The 18262-nt window shown below is 41.5% G+C and overlaps 1 protein-coding gene across 1 annotated transcript in view; it reads right to left on the reverse strand.

The window, feature by feature from the left end:
* nedd4a (NEDD4 E3 ubiquitin protein ligase a) overlaps nt 1-18262 on the reverse strand; it is a 62641-nt gene extending 44379 nt beyond the window's left edge. Inside the window, exons 1-5 of the mRNA XM_063188540.1 lie at nt 17987-18262; nt 16828-16901; nt 11044-11122; nt 10827-10865; nt 56-109 (exon numbers count right to left, since the gene is read on the reverse strand). Of these exons, the coding sequence (XP_063044610.1) occupies nt 56-109; nt 10827-10865; nt 11044-11122; nt 16828-16901; nt 17987-18037 (297 nt within the window). The 5' untranslated portion in view covers nt 18038-18262. The remainder of the gene's footprint in view (nt 1-55; nt 110-10826; nt 10866-11043; nt 11123-16827; nt 16902-17986) is intronic.

Consider the following 18262-nt stretch of genomic DNA (forward strand, 5'->3'; position numbering starts at 1 on the left):
AGAGAGAGAGAGAGCATAGACATCTTCAGCTGATGACAGTTATGGCACTACTCACCAGACGATTCTCATCAAACACCTCTAGCAGAAGTCGATGCTTTCGAGGATGAACCTAGGAAACAAGAAAGGCATGTAAGAATTTGTAATTTGTTGGCCAGGTAAACATATGTAGGCCAAAATCAGGAACGTGACTGTGTCTGATGTTAGCATTCTACACAACCAATGCAAAGTACAATATCACAAGTAGTACAATACCAAGTGGCACAATACAAAGTGGTGCATGTACAACTACAATACAGTGTACACAAAGAGGGGGTGGGATGGTGTGGCGCCATGGGATGGGATCTGTGGCGCCATTCTGGAGCAATTAGTCAAAACGAATCCGCCTTGTAGTGCATGAACTACTGTGTTTTAAAATGAAAATATGTTTTAATGTATTCACCAGATAAGCTATGTAGCATATGTTACATTAAGTATGGCAGGGACTGATCATATAAAGTTCATTTTTAAACTTAATTTTTGCTGTTCCAGTTTACTTTTCTTAGTCCAGCACCCACTGGTATGAAGATGGATGCGCATGCTGTGCCATACATCCTGTTCAGATGAGGCCAGTATAAAATCCCACTCCCAACATGGCGATACATGTCTGTGTCTAAACACAACCGACACACTGTGTGACGGCATGAACGGCGAGAACACAAAGGCGATATTAGCACTGCTCAGAGGTATCCCAGGCACTCTGTACAGCAAATAAGGTCAGAGTTTGCGACTTTAGTCATAATCGGGTTTTAGCGCCGAGTGCCGAGAGCCGTGATTCAGACTCTCTCTAGAGCGCCAGAGGCAGGGAAGCAGACAAAGGGGGGTCACTTGTCCCGGGCCCAGGGGAGAGAGGGGACGCAGAAATGGCTCTTCATTACATTCAATGTATTGGGTGGGGGTCCCTTTAAGATGACTTTGTCCTGGGCCCAGCCAAAGCCGTCAGTAGCCCTGGTGAGAGGTGCCCATCACAACTACGATTGGGCGGCCGGCCAGCTTCTGGTTTCACTCGTGGGGGTGTGGTGTGCAAAGTGTGCGTGAGATTTGTGTGTGTATACTGTGTGTGTGTGTGTGTGTGTGTGTGTGTGTGTGTGTGTGTGTGTGTGTGTGTGTGTGTGTGTGTGTGTGTGTGTGTGTGTGTGTGTGTGTGTGTGTGTGTGTGTGTGTGTGTGTGTGTGTGTGCTGTATATTTGTGTGTGTGGTGTTGCGGGGGGTCTCATAACCCACAAATGGCTGGTGACTCACGGCAGCGTGCAGCTGCAATCAAGGCGTCGTCATGAGCAAAGATAGACTCTGCTTATTCTCCTCTTGCTTGCTGACGCACGGAGGTGCACACACACAGACAATGAGGGAGCGTGCAGAAATAAAAGACACACGAGAACTGCAGGTCAAACGCTAAAATTGGACCAGTAGGCCAGTGCACAGCAACTGATTGAGATAGCTGGAAAAACTCTGATGACGATAACATGATAAGTAAAGATGTGGAGTGTAATACTTTTAACACGGACGCACAGTGGCTCACTGGGCTAAGGTGTCATATCATTACACCAAGGACCTGGGTTTGATTCTAACCCGAGACCATTTCCCAATCCTTCCCCATCTCTCTATCCCAACTCGTTTCCTCTCTCTCTCCAGCATACAGAATAATAAAGGAGCAAAAGCCCAAAACATAATCTTCAGAAAAAAACCTTTAAACACAGGTTGCCATTCAAAATGACACTTGTAATAGTTAGATCTGACTCATTAAAGAAGCTGACTGGCTGTTTCCGGGAGGGCAGAGGTTAGGGTGCCTTCCCATGGACACTGCAACCGGACCTCATGCCCCCTTCCTGCCACCCTCTGACCCAGTGAAAGCAGAGGCTCCATCTGTATTTGCCTCTGCATTTTGGTTTCATCCTTAAGTCTACCACCACCACTGCTACTACTACTACTACTACTACTACTAGATACAGTGCCCTCCATTATTATTGGCACCCCTGGTTGAGATGTGTTTTTTAGCTTCCAATTATTATTTTTTTTTTCTAAATAATATGGGACCTTAATGGAAAAAAAGAGAAAAATCCAACCTTCAATACAAGTGCATTTATTCAGTGGGGAAAAAATCCTACATAAAGAAATAATTATTTGACATCAAATAATGTGTGTCACAATTATTAGCACCCCTGTTGTTAATATTTTGTACAACCCCCTTTTGCCAACAAAACAGCACCTAATCTTCTCCTATAATGTTTCACAAGATGGGAAAAGACAGAAAGAGGGATCTTCAGCCATTCCACTTTTAGTCCGGCGGATTAGACACACAAAAGGGCCTAATCGTGCACTTTTGAGTAAAAGCATGAAAATTGGTACACATATCCTTCTCAATATGCTGAATAATATTAGCGTTGGAGGCGTCGCGAAAAATAAAGAATTTTCAAGATGGCCGCCAAATTCAATATGGCCAACCCAAATGAATGAAACTACCTGACACGTTGTTGTAAAAGCATGAAAATTGGTACATATATCCTTCTTTATATGTTGATTAATATCTGCATTGGAGGCGTTGCGAAAAATTATGAATTTTCAAGATGGCCGCCAAATCCAATATGGCCAACCCATATTAATGAAACTACCTGATACTTTGTAGTAAAGACCTGAAAATTGGTACACCTGTCCTTCTTAATATGCTGATTAATGTTATCGTTGGAGGCGTCGCGAAAAGTGCTGTATTTTCAAGATGGCCGCCACATCCAATATGGCCAACCCATATTAATGAAGCTACCTGATACTTTATAGTAAAGGCCTGAAAATTGGTACACATGTCCTTCTTAATATGCTGATCAATGTTATCGTTGGAGGCGCCACGAAAAATACTGTATTTTCAAGATGGCCGGCACATCCAATATGACCAACCCATATTAATGAAGCTACCTAATACTTTGTCATAAAAACATGAAAATGGGTGCCCAGTTACTTCTTTATATTCTGATTAATAAAAGAAATGGAGGCATTGCAAGAAAGTTTAATTTTCAAAATGGCTGCCAAATCAAATCTGGCCAACCCATATTAATGAAACCATTGATGAATTTAACACCCACTTTGTAGTAAAGGCTTGAACAATGGTACACATTTACCTCTTGATATGCTGATTAATATTTGAAATGGAGGCATAGCAAATAAAACCAGAATTTTCAAGAAGGCCGCCAAATCAAATGTAGCCAACCCATAATAATTAATCATCCAGGCACATTGTGGGATATACAGTACCTCTAGCAGTTAGTGACGACTGCATAGGCCTTGTCTTTAATATGCCTCTCATGACTACAAATCCAAAAGGTTCAAGATTTCAAGGTTGCTAGGAAGTTCAATTGATTTGTCAATTCATGGACATGGTTAAGACATGGTTAAAAAAAGAAACCAATAATGAATTACTACCTCTAGCTGTACTTCAAGGTTTTCAAACGAACTGCAATCCTGTCCCACGCATTTTGTATGGGTATGTCTTGCCTGGTTAACAACAGTTGATCTCACAAGTGAGATACTCTGAACGTTACATATGCAATATCTCATAGGAAAGGTTTGGTTCAAAATTGCCCATGGCCGTTAATTGGGTGTTACGAATGTTTCATTTGGCATATGCATAGCCCAAAGCCAATCGTGTCAGTTGTATCTTTTCAAACAAACTGCAGTCGTCGCCTTTCCACCCTTCCCTGCTCTCTGAATGGAGCCCAAGATCTAGTACTTTGCTGAGGGATGGAATCCATGCTGTCTTTCAGATCAGAACGATTGTGCAAAGTAGCATGGGATTCCCCAGGCTGTGGTATATCCTATGGCCAACATCAATCAAACTGACAACAATGCCTAATTAAAAGATACACACAAACTTTGAATAAATGGTGAATGGCACACTTGGTGCAAAGTCAACTCGGGGTATGTAAATTTGAGTAACCTTGAGTGAAAGTTTACTTGTACAGTATTATGATTCATTTTTTGGCTATAATAATGGTGTGCAAGATTTGGCTCATGGTGAACCCCCATTTCTGTATTTGTAGTTTAAGGTATGCAAACTATGCAACATATGGTGAAGTTGGTAAGGTGAAGTTGATAAGATTTGATTTAACCCCCATGTTGAGGGGGGACAAGATTTTGTTTTGTTACCTACAGTACTTGAGTGAAGGTTGTGCACATTTATTTCAATGATAAATGGCACAAATCCATTGAAAATGAGACTAAAATATGTATTGACTCATCAAAGACTACAAATATGTTTCTACTACAAGAACAGAGAAATTTACACTGAGATAAATGTAGGACATTTTATGCCCATTTATACATCTATGGGTTGGCCATATTTGATGTGGGGCCATCTTGAAAATTCTTTTTATTTTTTGATGATGTTAATACAATAAAAAGATACATGTGTTTTCATGCTTTCGCGGCAAATTGTGCTCTGGTTCCACTAATGTACTGTAACACAATATGCAACACTACATATATATACATAACATTAGTAGGCTAGGGTTTGATGTTTCTAAATTAGGCTATGTTAGGATCACTTTCCAGAGTTATCTTTTTAGGACTATTACTTGTGTAATACTTATTAGGCTATGTTAGGATCACTTCCAGAGTAATCTTTTTAGGACTATTACTTGTGTGTGTGTGTGTGTGTGTGTGTGTGTGTGTGTGTGTGTGTGTGTGTGTGTGTGTGTGTGTGTGTGTGTGTGTGTGTGTGTGTGTGTGTGCGTGCACGCACTTCTCACGCGAACCCTTCTACATTATTATACATATCAATAAGTATATGTGTGCTGATTGCATGCTCCTGCTACAAAGTGCATGGTGGTTTCACTAATAACATGTTTGATTTGTCTTGAAAATTCAGATAATTTTTTAATTCCTCCATTCCTAATATTAATCTGCACATAAAGATGTAACTGTGTAGGCTACCAATTATCATGCTTTTACCACAAAGTGCCCGGTAGTTAATATGGGTTGGCCATATTGGATTTGGCGGCCATTTTGAAAATTATGTACTTTTCACATCTAATATTAATCAGCTGAAAAAGAAGGAAATGTGCAACAATTGTCATGCTTTTACTTCGTGTATAATGGATTCACTCATCTGCTATACAATTCCTATTATATGGGTCGGACATATTTCATTTGGTGGCCATTTTGAACATTTCAATTTTGGTTTTACCCAACAATTCCATTTCTTAACATTAATAGGTCATAAAGTATGTGTTTACCAAATTTCAGGCATTTATGACGCAGTGCATGATGGTTTCTCACTAATATGGATTGGCCATATTGGATTTGGCGGCCATCTTGAAAATACAGCATTTTTCGCGGCGCCTCCAACAATAACATTGATCAGCATATTAAGAAGGAAATGTGTACCAATTTTCAGGCCTTAACCACAAAGTGTCAGTTTCGTTAATATGGGTTGGCCACATTGGATTTGGCGGCCATCTTGAAAATTCATAATTTTTCGCTACGCCTCCAATGCTAATATTAATCAGCATATCAAGAAGGATATATGTACCAATTTTCATGCTTTTACAACAACGTGTCAGGTAGTTTCATTCATTTGGGTTGGCCATATTGGATTTGGCGGCCATCTTGAAAATTCTTCATTTTTCGCGACGCCTCCAACGCTTATATTAATCAGCATAGGAAGAGGTATATGTGTACCAATTTTCATGCTTTTACTCAAAAGTGCATGATCAATTCACCAATCCGCTGGACTATTTCCAGAATCTCTCTAAATCATCCAGAGACCTGGGTCCTCTCCTCTGTACTCTCCTCTTCAGCTCGCCCCACAGGTTCTCAATGGGGTTGAGGTCTGGGGACTGAGATGGCCATGGGAGGAGCTTGATTTTGTGTCTGGAGAACCATTTCTGTGTAGATTTGGCCATATGTTTAGGGTCATTGTCTTGCTGAAAGACCCAGTGACGGCCCATCTTCAGCTTTCGGGCAGAGGGCAACAGATTTTGATTTAAAATGTCCTGGTATTTCAAAGCATTCATGATGCCATGCACCCTAACAAGCTTCCCAGGGCCTTTGGAAGCGAAACAGCCCCACACCATCACTGACCCACCCCCATACTTCACAGTGGGTATGAGGTGCTTTCCAGCATGCGCATCTTTCGTGGCACGCCAGACCCACTTAGAGTGTTTGTTGCCAAAAAGCTCAATCTTGGTCTCATCTGACCAAAGCACACGGTCCCAGTTGAAGCCCCAATACCGCTTGGCGAACTCCAGACGTTTGCGTTTATGATTGTGGGTGAGGAAAGGGTTTCTCCGTGCATGCCTCCCAAACAGCTTGTTGGCGTGTAGACAGCGCCTGATGGTTGATTTGGAGACTTTGTGACCCCAGGATGCTACCATTTGTTGTAATTCTGTAACAGTGAGCCTTGGAGATCTTTTGATTTCTCTTACCATCCTCCTCACTGTGCGTGGTGGCAAAATAAACTTGGGTCCTCGTCCAGGCTTGTTTACCACTGTTCCAGTTGTTTTGAACTTCTTAATTATTCCTCTCACAGTGGATATGGGCAGCTGCAGTTGAGTGGCAATCTTCTTGTAGCCTCTGCCTGACCTGTGAAGGTCGGCGCACATCTGCCTCACTTGTATGCTGTGTTCCTTTGTCTTTCCCATGTTTAAGAGTGGATAAGAGAAATGGCCTCGGTGTCACATCATATTTATACCCCAGGGAAACAGGAAGTGATGAATTACTAATTAAATGTTCCTACATACTCTGGTAAACTTTGTAAACTACTGTAGAAATGACAGAAATGCTTCAATTATATGTATTTCCTGGGAATTGTTAAGGGTGCCAATAATTGTGGAACAGGTGATTTAATGAAAAATAATTATTTTTTAGTCAGGGATTTTTTTTATTTTCCTACAATTCATTTGAGTTGAAGGCTAAATTTTCCTAACATTTTCAGTGTGACAGTATTCTTCTGCAATAAACACTGAATTTATTTTAAGGCTTTTAACACATCTCAACCAGGGGTGCCAATAATTATGGAGGGCACTGTATGTAGGTAAGTGATATGAAAATATGTAAGAATTTTCTTCAAGGTGGTGTGTGCTTAGCCAGTACCAGAGACATGTGACTATGGTCATTGCAAATTTATGACAGTGAAAGTAGAGGATCTATCAGCCTGACCATTTTGGTTTCGTCCCAAAGACCACTACTATTACTACTACTACTGAAATATACCTACTGTATGTAGTTTCATAATGTGAACTGTTACACCAGTTGAACACTGTATTAGTCATTGAAAAGGGCTTCGCTATCATAGTACTACTGCACTACTATGACATTACACATACTCTGTAGAAATACCTTGTCATTGCCATTCTGGTAACAGCACATCTATAGAGATCTTATAGGGGTCTATAGAGGCAAAAAATAAATGTAAAAAAATCATAACAGAAATTGCAACCGTCAATCAACATGCCAGAAGTCTGAAATGCTCTGCAGTGACTTAAATGATGCATTTCATATTTACCCAGTTTGGGTGCTTTACCTCCCACACACACACAAGCAAGCAAGCAGGCAAACTCTCACTGAGCTTGCTCACTCACTTAAGAATTACATACAGTATGCATAGATATCATACAAATATCCCAAGAACAATACCGAGAGAACTACTCTGGTCTGGGTGGCCAGTGGCCACACAAGCGTAGCTGCCCTCTAGTGAGACTTAAAGCGATGGTTCGGAGTAGAATCACCCTAATGCCATTTGAACCGTGACACCCATCCACCTTTACACCCGAAGTGTTTTCTGCCGCAGGCTTACATCAACAGAGTTGCCGTGTTATTCGATGTTTATTCCGGTTAGCTTGACTCAAGCGCATATGGATACTGGGCACCGTCTCCAAACTTTCCCCACAAAAATAACATGTCATGACACCAAACTTCTGCAGTAGCACAAATATGGTCTGTACTCACGAAACGAAGCATTTGGAAGTTTGGAAATAGTCCAGGAGTTTATTATTATCAACACAAGCCGAATAGCTTCTCTGCTGCTAAAGCTGCGCCAACGTTACTTCCATCATCTAAGACAAGCATGTAAGAGTCCTCAACGAAGCTCATAATATGCACAATGAAAAGTGAATTCAGCATCAGTATTGATAACGAAAATCATTGTCTAATTGATAGTAGGTAAGATTTGAAATATCTTTTAAGTATTTCCTTGAAAATATAAGCCTTAATCACAATTCAGTGAAAACTTTTTTAACACTCTCGTCTGGAAGTTTGTTGAAGACTTTTACGGGCTTGTCTCATATGACGGAAGTAACGTTGGCACAGCTTTAGCAGCAGAGAAGCTATTCAGCTTGTGTTGATAATACTAAACTCCTGGACTATTTCCAAACTTCCAAATGCTTCGTTTCGTGAGTACAGACCATATTTGTGCTACTGCAGAAGTTTGGTGTAATGACATGTTATTTTTGTGGGGAAAGTTTGGAGACGGTGCCCAGTATCCATATGCGCTTGAGTCAAGCTAACCGGAATAAACATCGAATAACACGGCAACTCTGTTGATGTAAGTCTGCGGCAGAAAACACTTCGGGTGTAAAGGTGGATGGGTGTCACGGTTCAAATGGCATTAGGGTGATTCTACTCCGAACCATCGCTTTAAGTCAAGCTGACAGACTCCAGGCCCTCAGCTCCTCCACAGTGCTGGGGGCACTTATGTAAATATTTAATACTTCTACTCACGTCTACTCACAAATCTCCCTCTTTTCTAAATACAAGGAGGTAAAAAAAAAAATAGCTTTGTATACCTCCACGGCTCCTATCTATTCATTTCCTGTTGCTGGAACGATCCAGCTATTTTCTCCACCATGACACAATAGGTACAGTAAGGGTGACAGCCCATGAGGTGACTACATCCATGGAAACAATGGCGATGAGGAGACTAAGTGCTTGTCACTTCCTCTAATTGCTGACCTGCATTGCTGTATTGTATTTTATTTCCAATCTGTTTACATCATATAATAATAATAACTGCCTGAGTGAACTATTGATTTGCTACTTCCATAGCATCTATTAAGAAAGCACTGAGTGTAATGGTAATTTGATGTCATTCATAACTTGCCTGGTTAACACCAGACCTAATCACAAGTGAGATTAGGTCTGGGGAGTTGCCTATTGTAAATTCCGTATGGGGCCGGAATACTTGGCTATTATGACACACTGCCCTGCTCTCTGATTGGGCAGAGAAACTGTTAAGGTCGGAATGCTTGGCCATTATGACACAGATCCCATGATCTTGTACGTTATGAGTCATCCTCGCCATACTGTCTTTCAGATCAAAACGATTGTGTAGAACTAAAGGCAGTATGGGAGTTCCCAGGCTAATTCATAACTGCACTGAATATAGAATCCTCATTCAATTAAAAAAAAAATTCTAAATCCCTCCCTCACCAACCAATCAGAATTCTATTATCAGGGAGATAGACCTGTGTAACAGGTTAACTAAGAATTCGCAAACAGTGTGGTGCGTAAAACTAGACAGCCATCATCTACTGTGTGCTGTATAGCGTTTGCTTTAGTGTCCATAAGCCACTGGGACAGATTCACCAGGGAAGCATCTCACTGCTTTGGTTATTCTTCTCTACAACATCGGTGGGGGAGCCAACAAGTCAATATTTAACAGAGGATAAAGTGTGCAGTAAAAAAAACACAATAGAACCAGTGTCAGTTTCTGTGTTATAGGAATGGCACCTCCATGTCTGTGTAGAAGTGAAGAGAGAGGCCTTTCTGATAGGAAGCGGGATCTTCTTTCACACTTTCAGCAATCAGAACTACAAACTGACTAAAACTTCAGCCAGTTAACTGAGCTGATTAGTGAAATTAATTACCAGTGTTAATAGCAGAGGCAGTAGGAATATTTGGCAGAACTTTACTTTTCTAAGCTCCTTTTGCCACCTCTGCTCAGTAGCAGGATTTGCATTTTATGGACCATGAAAATCCATTCATTAGGCTACGGTCTGCCACTACGATTGTAATGATTTTTAGGCCATTTCACAACGTGTGTTTTGATGTTTTAGGCTGTTGAGGGTATGCCATTATGATGATCACTACCATTCAACTGTTTTTGAATTGCTTAAAAAGAGGAGGACTACTGGTACACACCTGTAAGCTCTTCAAATCCACAGATGGGCCCATTCAAATAAACAAGGTAAAGCATCATTGGGCCGATGATCCAACAGGTTAAAACTGCTCTCCACAGACAGTGTCCGGAGTCAGTCCCAGCACTGCCTTGAGTGTTACACTACCCACACCTTTTCCACAGGCACAGGCTTTAATATTTCACCAGTCAGCCTGTTTGCACAGCCATGAACCCACAGTGATAAGGATACCAAACAACACAGGTCACCACACTGCTCTGAGGCGAGAGAGTTCAAGAGGCCCCCTAGCGGCACTAACGAAGAATTACAACATACTGAAGTGTCATCTGAAAGCAATCTACCACACGTGTGTGCTGTGGTCTGTGCCTGTGGTGTTTGTGTGGACTGAAAAACACCTACGGTGGTCAGTGAAAACAGCAAAGATTACACTTTGTGACGAGAACGTGCAAAACTCTCAAGGAAAATGAGAGACAAAACAAAAGCAGCTATTTCGCGAGCACACGGGTGAGTGAAGGGAAATGAGTCTTAAGTGAGTGTAGTTAAGGGGGTTCAGAACAGATATCATGCTGAGAGGAAAGGTAAATTGTTTCCATTCAGTGACTTTTTCCATGACATCACAACACAACACAACACAACACACATCAGATCTGGTCCTCATCGCTTACTCACTCTGAAATAGAATTCTTCATTCCATTTCGGGTCCAACGTCTAAAGGAAAGGAAAGGAAAGAGAGAGAGAGAGAGAGAGAGAGAGAGAGAGAGAGAGAGAGAGAGAGAGAGAGAGAGAGAGAGAGAGAGAGAGATTTTAAACAAAAGATGAAAAACAATAGATGACTCAGCTATACAAAGAATCACTGAAACATTTCTGTCAACAAATAGTCACTGACCTTTTTAATAGTCTTGGTCTGCACACTCGTCAGCTCTCCGTTGACCGGATCGTAAAGGGAGATTCTTGTGTAAGGATCACTGTGTTTGGCACAAAAGGTGACACAAGCCTTAAAACTCAACTCACATTTATGACACACCATGATAGTGGTAAGACTGTTAAGCAGATAGCCCACAACCCTTAAAACGGGAATGAGCAAACAGACATTCACTCTCACCCCCCGGGCTGCATAGCACAGCTAACTGGGCCAAAATAGGGATGGACATTATTTTCACATTTTGCACAAAGTCTGAAAACAGCTTCTTTCCCCCACCATCACTGAATCCAAGGACATGAAGGTACAGTAGGTATAGGTAGGTACATGTGCAGCAACGTCAAAAAATATGTATGATACACCTTTTATGATATACTATATGATATACTGATATACTAATTATCAGTCCTGCTGAATAGCAGTCTTGCCATGGCAAAACACAGCTTATGACATTTTGTGAAAACCTTCCTAGCTCAGTGCCCAGCCCACCACCGGAGTACAGTAAGTGTTTTGTACACACCCCTTGAAATTTACATTGACATTCACTGCATTTCCCCTACTAACAAGGCTCAAGCACCAGCCCTGCATATCCAAAATAAAGGAGACATGCTTGTTAATGAACCCTCACAAAGGCCATAGGTTTTTTAATGTCAGGTCAACCTCCGTGTTTGGTGCTAAACTGTGACTTTGTCACAGGTGCTGTCCCTCTGACCGCCACACTTCACAAGGCCAGAGGCTTCAGCTGATGAATTGCACTTTTTCATGGTTCTCAGGCTGGCTCCTCCAGCTAAATATGTATTGTATATATGTGTTTGTTTACACATGCATACTTTCCGGTGGAAACATACATTACAAATACTTTCTAAGAGCCTTTCAAAACAACCAAGGATGCCTTCAGCCTAGGCTTGCTCTCTGACCGACTGATTAAAAATGTAGTCTGAGAGAACCAAAACGTTGGAAGATTTCCTGACGTTGTACTGTACCTTTATTCAATATTCAGGGGAGTCACTAGCCTGGCTGCCAGAAACTGTCTAGATTAGATTACCCTCCTGAGCTGTTCAGTGATTCCTAGGAATTTGGCCTAGAGCAGTTTGTGAGAGGCATGCCTTGTTCCTGAAATGCAGCTAAATGGCATTTTTATTAGAAGTCTTATGTGTTTGCTGCCGTTTTATTTTACTCAAATGTGGTATTTATACAGTTACTGCGCACAAACCATTTAAGCTTAGCTCTAAGCCTAGTAACGGAGGCAGCTTTCAACCTTGGTTCCCTCACTGACTGTCTGATTTAAAAAAAAAAAAATGTAATCCAGGATACAAAGTGTTAGGAAAGTTCCCAGACATTGCACTGTACCAATATTCAATATTCACTGTAGTTACTAGCCCAAATTTTTAAATGTTTAGATTACCCTCCTGAGCTGAACTGATGGGAATAACGTTGTTGACACAAACGCCGCTACTAACGTTGCTGCTTTTTCCATTAACGGGTGATCCAACGAATTCCTTTTTCAGTTATAACAGCACTGCATTCACCAACCCGCCATTATTGCCCCTTACTGAAGAAGCTATAAAGCTTCAGAATCAGATTGTTTGGCTGCGTTGTGCAAAAAGGCCAGCCTGAGAGGGGCTGCCACCCGAGAGGGGGTGGTGCTAGACGTAGGCATACCTGGTACAATGTCTTGGGGGGGCCTAAATCCCACAGAATTGGAATATTAAGTGAAATAAAGCATTAAACTTTAAAATTACAATGATTATTCATGGGAACTCAGTGCAAACTATGTACTACATCAGCTGTGCTCGTTCAGATGTATGACATTATTTAGAGATGTCAATTTCTAAATGCACAAAAAGGAAAGAGGGGTGCTTGACTGGGGAATCAAATTGAGAAGCAGCCCTGCTACCCAACATCAAAGGGTTCTGCGGTGCACTTGCCAGTGGACATCGCCAGAAAGACAGGGGAAACAAGCACTACTATTTCACTGAGTCTTTCCCTTTCCTTTCCAAGTACCTGTAGGTAATTAACTGCAAATCAGCATCAGCACCTTTTTAGAGATGTAATTCATGTGGACAACAGTTATTTACAATTTACAGCCAATGTGCAACATCAATCATAACCTACCCTAAACTCATTATCAGATGATAACATTATGTGTCCATCTTTCCACTTAGTGTTCTGTATGTCAGTAGCCAATTATTGCGGTGGGAATCAGAAAGAAAGAAAAAGCCCACTACAGCCTAGCTGGTATTGACTTTATGGAATCACAGTCATTAGTGATAATAACATAAGTTCTGTCTCACCTCAGAAAGTTTGTTTTTTTGTATAATCCAAACGCATTACACTAAGGAGTAAAATGATCCCAAATAGTTCCAGATTCAGTCATCACAGTCACAAACTTCAGAATTACGTTATGACCAATTTATTATTCAGTGACCATGCAATTTCTCACTCTCATGTCAAAGTATGGTGGCTCAAATTGGACAATACTGACAGCGTTTTAGGAAGCATCTGAGGCACTCCCGTCCCAACAACATTTTTGTTAAGCTATAGACTGTCACATACCGTCAAGATTGTCAATCACAGAAAAAGGATGAATATCCTGTTAAACTATTGTATGTTCAATTTCAGTTCCTGACATTTGTTAGCAAAAAAAGTAACTCGATAGTTCATTTTCCTGGTAACTAATTACTTTCTAGTAGAGTAACTCACTTACTTTCTTGGAGAAGTACATAGTAACTATAACTAGTAACTAGTAACATGTCCAACTCTGAAGAGCTGTTCAGCTACAGTAAGAATTTAGCCCAGAGTAGTTGTGGACATTAGAAGGATGTCTTATTCTTCAAATTCAGCTAAATTATACTGTATCTTGACACACAGCATGTCACTCGAGCCTACCTAGACAAATAATACATCAATGAGGTTCATTCCAAGAAGGCTGTAGTTCTGTCATGTGAGGGCTATCCCTTCAGTGGGGGGTGACTTGGTCACTTAATCTAGATAAGTGCCTGAGTGTAATGACCCACTACAACCCGGTGTGACCGTCGCATCGCACTGCCCTATGCATTATCAATGAGAACTTCTCATTGAGAAGCAATTTTTTAGCTCCCGCACAGCATGGTGGGTAAAGGAAGCGAAACAATTGGCCCTTGCAATGTACCCGAAAGTTCAGAAATCATCAAGTTTCTGCAGATTTTCCTTGCGTCGCGACCGTATCGCAAGGCGGCTATCCAAAAGTCGAGCAAGATACGGGGGCGGGCAAGTCACGCAACACAGAGGAGTTTCGCATATCATTGAAGCGTCATCGAGGACGACAACGACACATTTGGTGTTGTGATGTGAAGTTTGCAATGGATCATCATCCTTAGTCCTAAACCTACTATAGGGGGCAGTGTCAGATTGTAATCCCTCAGCAAAAGACAACTGCAGAGCTCTGCTTTCAGGAGACTAACCACTTCAGAGTTAACACCCTCACATACTGAACTTGGTTTGAGAAATATCTTCATAGGTCTTATATTCTAAAAAGTACAAGATTTTCGCTTGAGAGCACGACACAATGAATCCACTCAACAGTCTCCAAGGTCCCTAAAATAACTAATCAGAGATTTTTTTGAAGTTATTCACTGACTGAAATCAAAACTGATAAGCTATTTTGGATGAACATGGAAAGTCTCGAAAGTCTACTGCTTTAGCTCTTATGACCATGTACACAGTGTGTATGTTCATAGACAGGCACCGAGCTACTCTATTCTCCCAAGGGGCTGGATTGTTAGCTTCAGCCACTCCAGCAATAGCTACAATTAAGTGCTGGACAGCAGCTGCACAAGTTCAGGGCCACTCGCAATCCTCATTAGCAAGGCAACGCAGCCACCGTCAAAACATCAAGAGCCCACCACACGTCAAACAACCTGACACTTCCTTCAAAATCACAACCTCCTACTGCCACTCCACATGTTGACAATACAAACAAAAAGCTTTACAGTTTACCCTAATAGCTGGCTATTTCAGGACTGTTGACTGTGTTTCCAAAACATGGTGATGCTGAATTAAGAAAGGAATAATTATACGGGTGAACTGACATTTTGGGCCTCAGATCCAATCACGTTAGTACAGTTACAGTAGCATAACCGTAACAGCGCATTATTGTATGGTCAAAGGTTTTTTGAAATGTGATCTACATAATAGATCTCCTATTTGTTGAAGGGTTCATGATCAGGGTTCATTGTCTTTGGGCTTTATGCAAATTATACTTCTATAGGTTCTTGTTGACAAGTCTCTGGACATTCTCTGACAATACAGTATCTAGTAACCAATCAGTTTGCACCAGAGGCGATTCCTCTTTGAGTACAAGGGAGGCGCCGCCTCCTGTCCAAAATCACGGAGAATAGTATGTAAACTAATGCTTTACACAACTTAATAACATTGCTATTTCAGACCCAGCTCCATAGAAAATGCATGTGCTCAACTTAGAGATGAAACCAATCTGTTATAAGATCCCGAGGCTCGCACGAGTTTTTTTCCGCTCATGACAACGCAAGCGAGTCGAGTCTCAATGGACTTCAATGGCATGTGGGATTGTACGATTTTTCAATGGCAAAATGCTAAACGGTCATTGGCTATTGCCGTGAAATTTTTTTGATTTTGAGACTGAGCCTCACTGGGAGTGAATGGAGAAGAGAGAGGAGGGGGGAGGGACCGGAGACTGGAGCTCCGACTTGTGATTGGGTGAACCCCGTGTCAGTAGGCTACTGTAGTTGATTTCATTTCGAAATGCGGTCGGATATGTTATTAATTTGACTGAGAAGTTTCGTCGTGGTAACCAGTGGGGAAGCTATTCATTGCGGTGTACTCCAGTTTTGTGTACATATTCTTGTAAACCTAGTGACACTAGTGTTGCGAATAAAGTCTTAATAGTGGCATGTCCTTATCCTTTTTAATCTCCCAATTCAAAAGTTGAAGTTGCCTACTTTTCGTTAGGGCTAGCTTGCAAGAAAGCTAGAGAGCTATGCAAAATGCAAAGCATTGTGGATTAAATTCTGGCGAATTCCAGTCGTCCTTATGAGGAGAAAATGAATATCAAGGAGCAGAGCAGAGCACTGCCTAATATTGACTTGGTGAAAAAGGTAGGGAAGAACAACCGTTTCTTTTGAGCTTTCGTGGTGTCTTATCAACTGGTTTACTGCCAAGTGAGTGGCGAGTCCTTGTTTCCTACTGTGTTGGCAATGTCTGGTAAATAATTAAAGATTTTGCGACCTCTAGTGGTAAGTTAAGCCGTGCACCCAGTAATGAACAAAGACAACGAAGGCAAACTAAATCACATCATTATGTGGCGGAGGTAGGCCTAATGATAATAATAATAATAATAATAATAATAATAAAAACATTTCCCTATGAATAGGCTACAAGGGGGATAATGATTAATGATTAACAAATTTGTTTCAACAAGAGTCCTTTAGTGTGTGAGGCCATATGTGGCTCAGGACCAATGTAAGATGTGTGTCAAAATCACCCCCCCCCCCCCCCCCCCCCCCCCCCCCCCCCCCCCTTTATTTTTGCGTTCTGGACATATTGTAATTGAACAGCCTCCCCTGTTTGACAGACTACCAGCCGCCACTGGTTTGCACCTAACCATCTTTGATCTTAATCTGTGTTAACCCACAGGAAAGATGTCCAGCAGCAGTGCACTCACTTTGGTATAGTTATCACTGTAAACAGAAGGCAGAGGTGGCCACTCAGAGTGAACTTGAACTTGACACTCACCTTGCACCTAGGATGTCTTTCTTGGCCAGTCCAATTCCTGCTACGATTTTAACCCTCAGAATTCTGGCCTCATCCTGGAAGAGAAGGGAATCAAACAAAAAAAAGTTGAAGATTAAGATGCCATTAGAATAACAGGGCAACATAAAACAAGTCAAGCCTCGTCTCATGCCAACCACACCTGGTAAGGCCTACTATTCCAAGAACTGTCAGGAAGTGTCAAACCTGACACAGGTGCCATTTAGCTAAGAAAACGAGAACTCCAGGCTCTTGTAATACATGATTTACCACTAACTCGAGGATAATTTCACCTGGTTTAGAAACAACTACTTAGCCAGGTCCTTGGAATACAGTGATGGTAAGTTTCCAGAACCAACGCCCACGCCAAAAGAATTTATCGGACATGAGGATACGCACGTTTATTGGCATTGCGCAATTATACAGCTTTCACTGAACTTCACATGCGTAAGTACGCACTGACTCACCAAATTGTCATGTGGAATCACATGACAGCTAGTTTTGAGGGGGAAAGTCTAGTAGCCTAGTTCTAGATTGAGCTGCCTTTGAGAAATCGTTCAGCTTCACCTTCCCAAGAGCATAGCCCTGTCTGGCATGGACAAAAAAATATTGGCAAGATTTGCGAGCTTATTTTGTTTCTCCTGAATGATTTGGGACAGACTCGACCCTGTAATTGGACAGCGTAGTAATGTTAGCTAGGTAGCTAAAGTCGATTATATTGACCGAGCTAATTGTTGTGCTGTAGCCTACAGCTCAATTTCTAAATAACCTAAATTCTTGAGAGTGTTGACATAAAGTACAAGTCAAGTACAACGACAAGGGTTTGCTGTCTTTTTTTTAGTAAAGTGATATGGTTACTCCTCGCATAGCATCATCTAGCTGTAGTAAGTAGCCTCCTGGAAGTTAGGATGCGAGAGAAGAGAATTCAACTTCTACCTTGATCAAACATCAACGTTAGCTGGCTAGTTAGCCACTCGGACCCAACGAATTAAAAAATATATGCCCACATTTTACAGGGTATTCAGCTAATAAGGGAAGCATATGTGAGTCCTTGGGATGATATTACAATTCTCAATCCTCCTAAAGCTTCTTAGCACATGAATAAACATTGTAAACAAGCAGCCTTCCAGTTTACGCACGGTACCTCATCGGAGAGAAGACCTCGAACCTCCGGTGCAAGTCCAGCCATATTCATATCTCCGGATTCCGGTGTCAACAGCAAATAATATGTGTAAATGATGTGTAGTAGAAACGTAATAAACAGTTGATATGCTGCGTCCTCCTCGAGCTCCGCGAAGACACTATGCCGAAGATGTAACTTGAGAATAGTTATATTGACAAATGTGTCGTGGTTTCAGTACTGACAAGCTTCATCCTGGATCTGGTTTCCTTCCGCTTGCCACGCCTCCACGCCCTAGTT

This window comes from Engraulis encrasicolus, chromosome 22, assembly GCF_034702125.1.
Source record: "Engraulis encrasicolus isolate BLACKSEA-1 chromosome 22, IST_EnEncr_1.0, whole genome shotgun sequence".
NCBI lineage: Eukaryota > Metazoa > Chordata > Actinopteri > Clupeiformes > Engraulidae > Engraulis > Engraulis encrasicolus.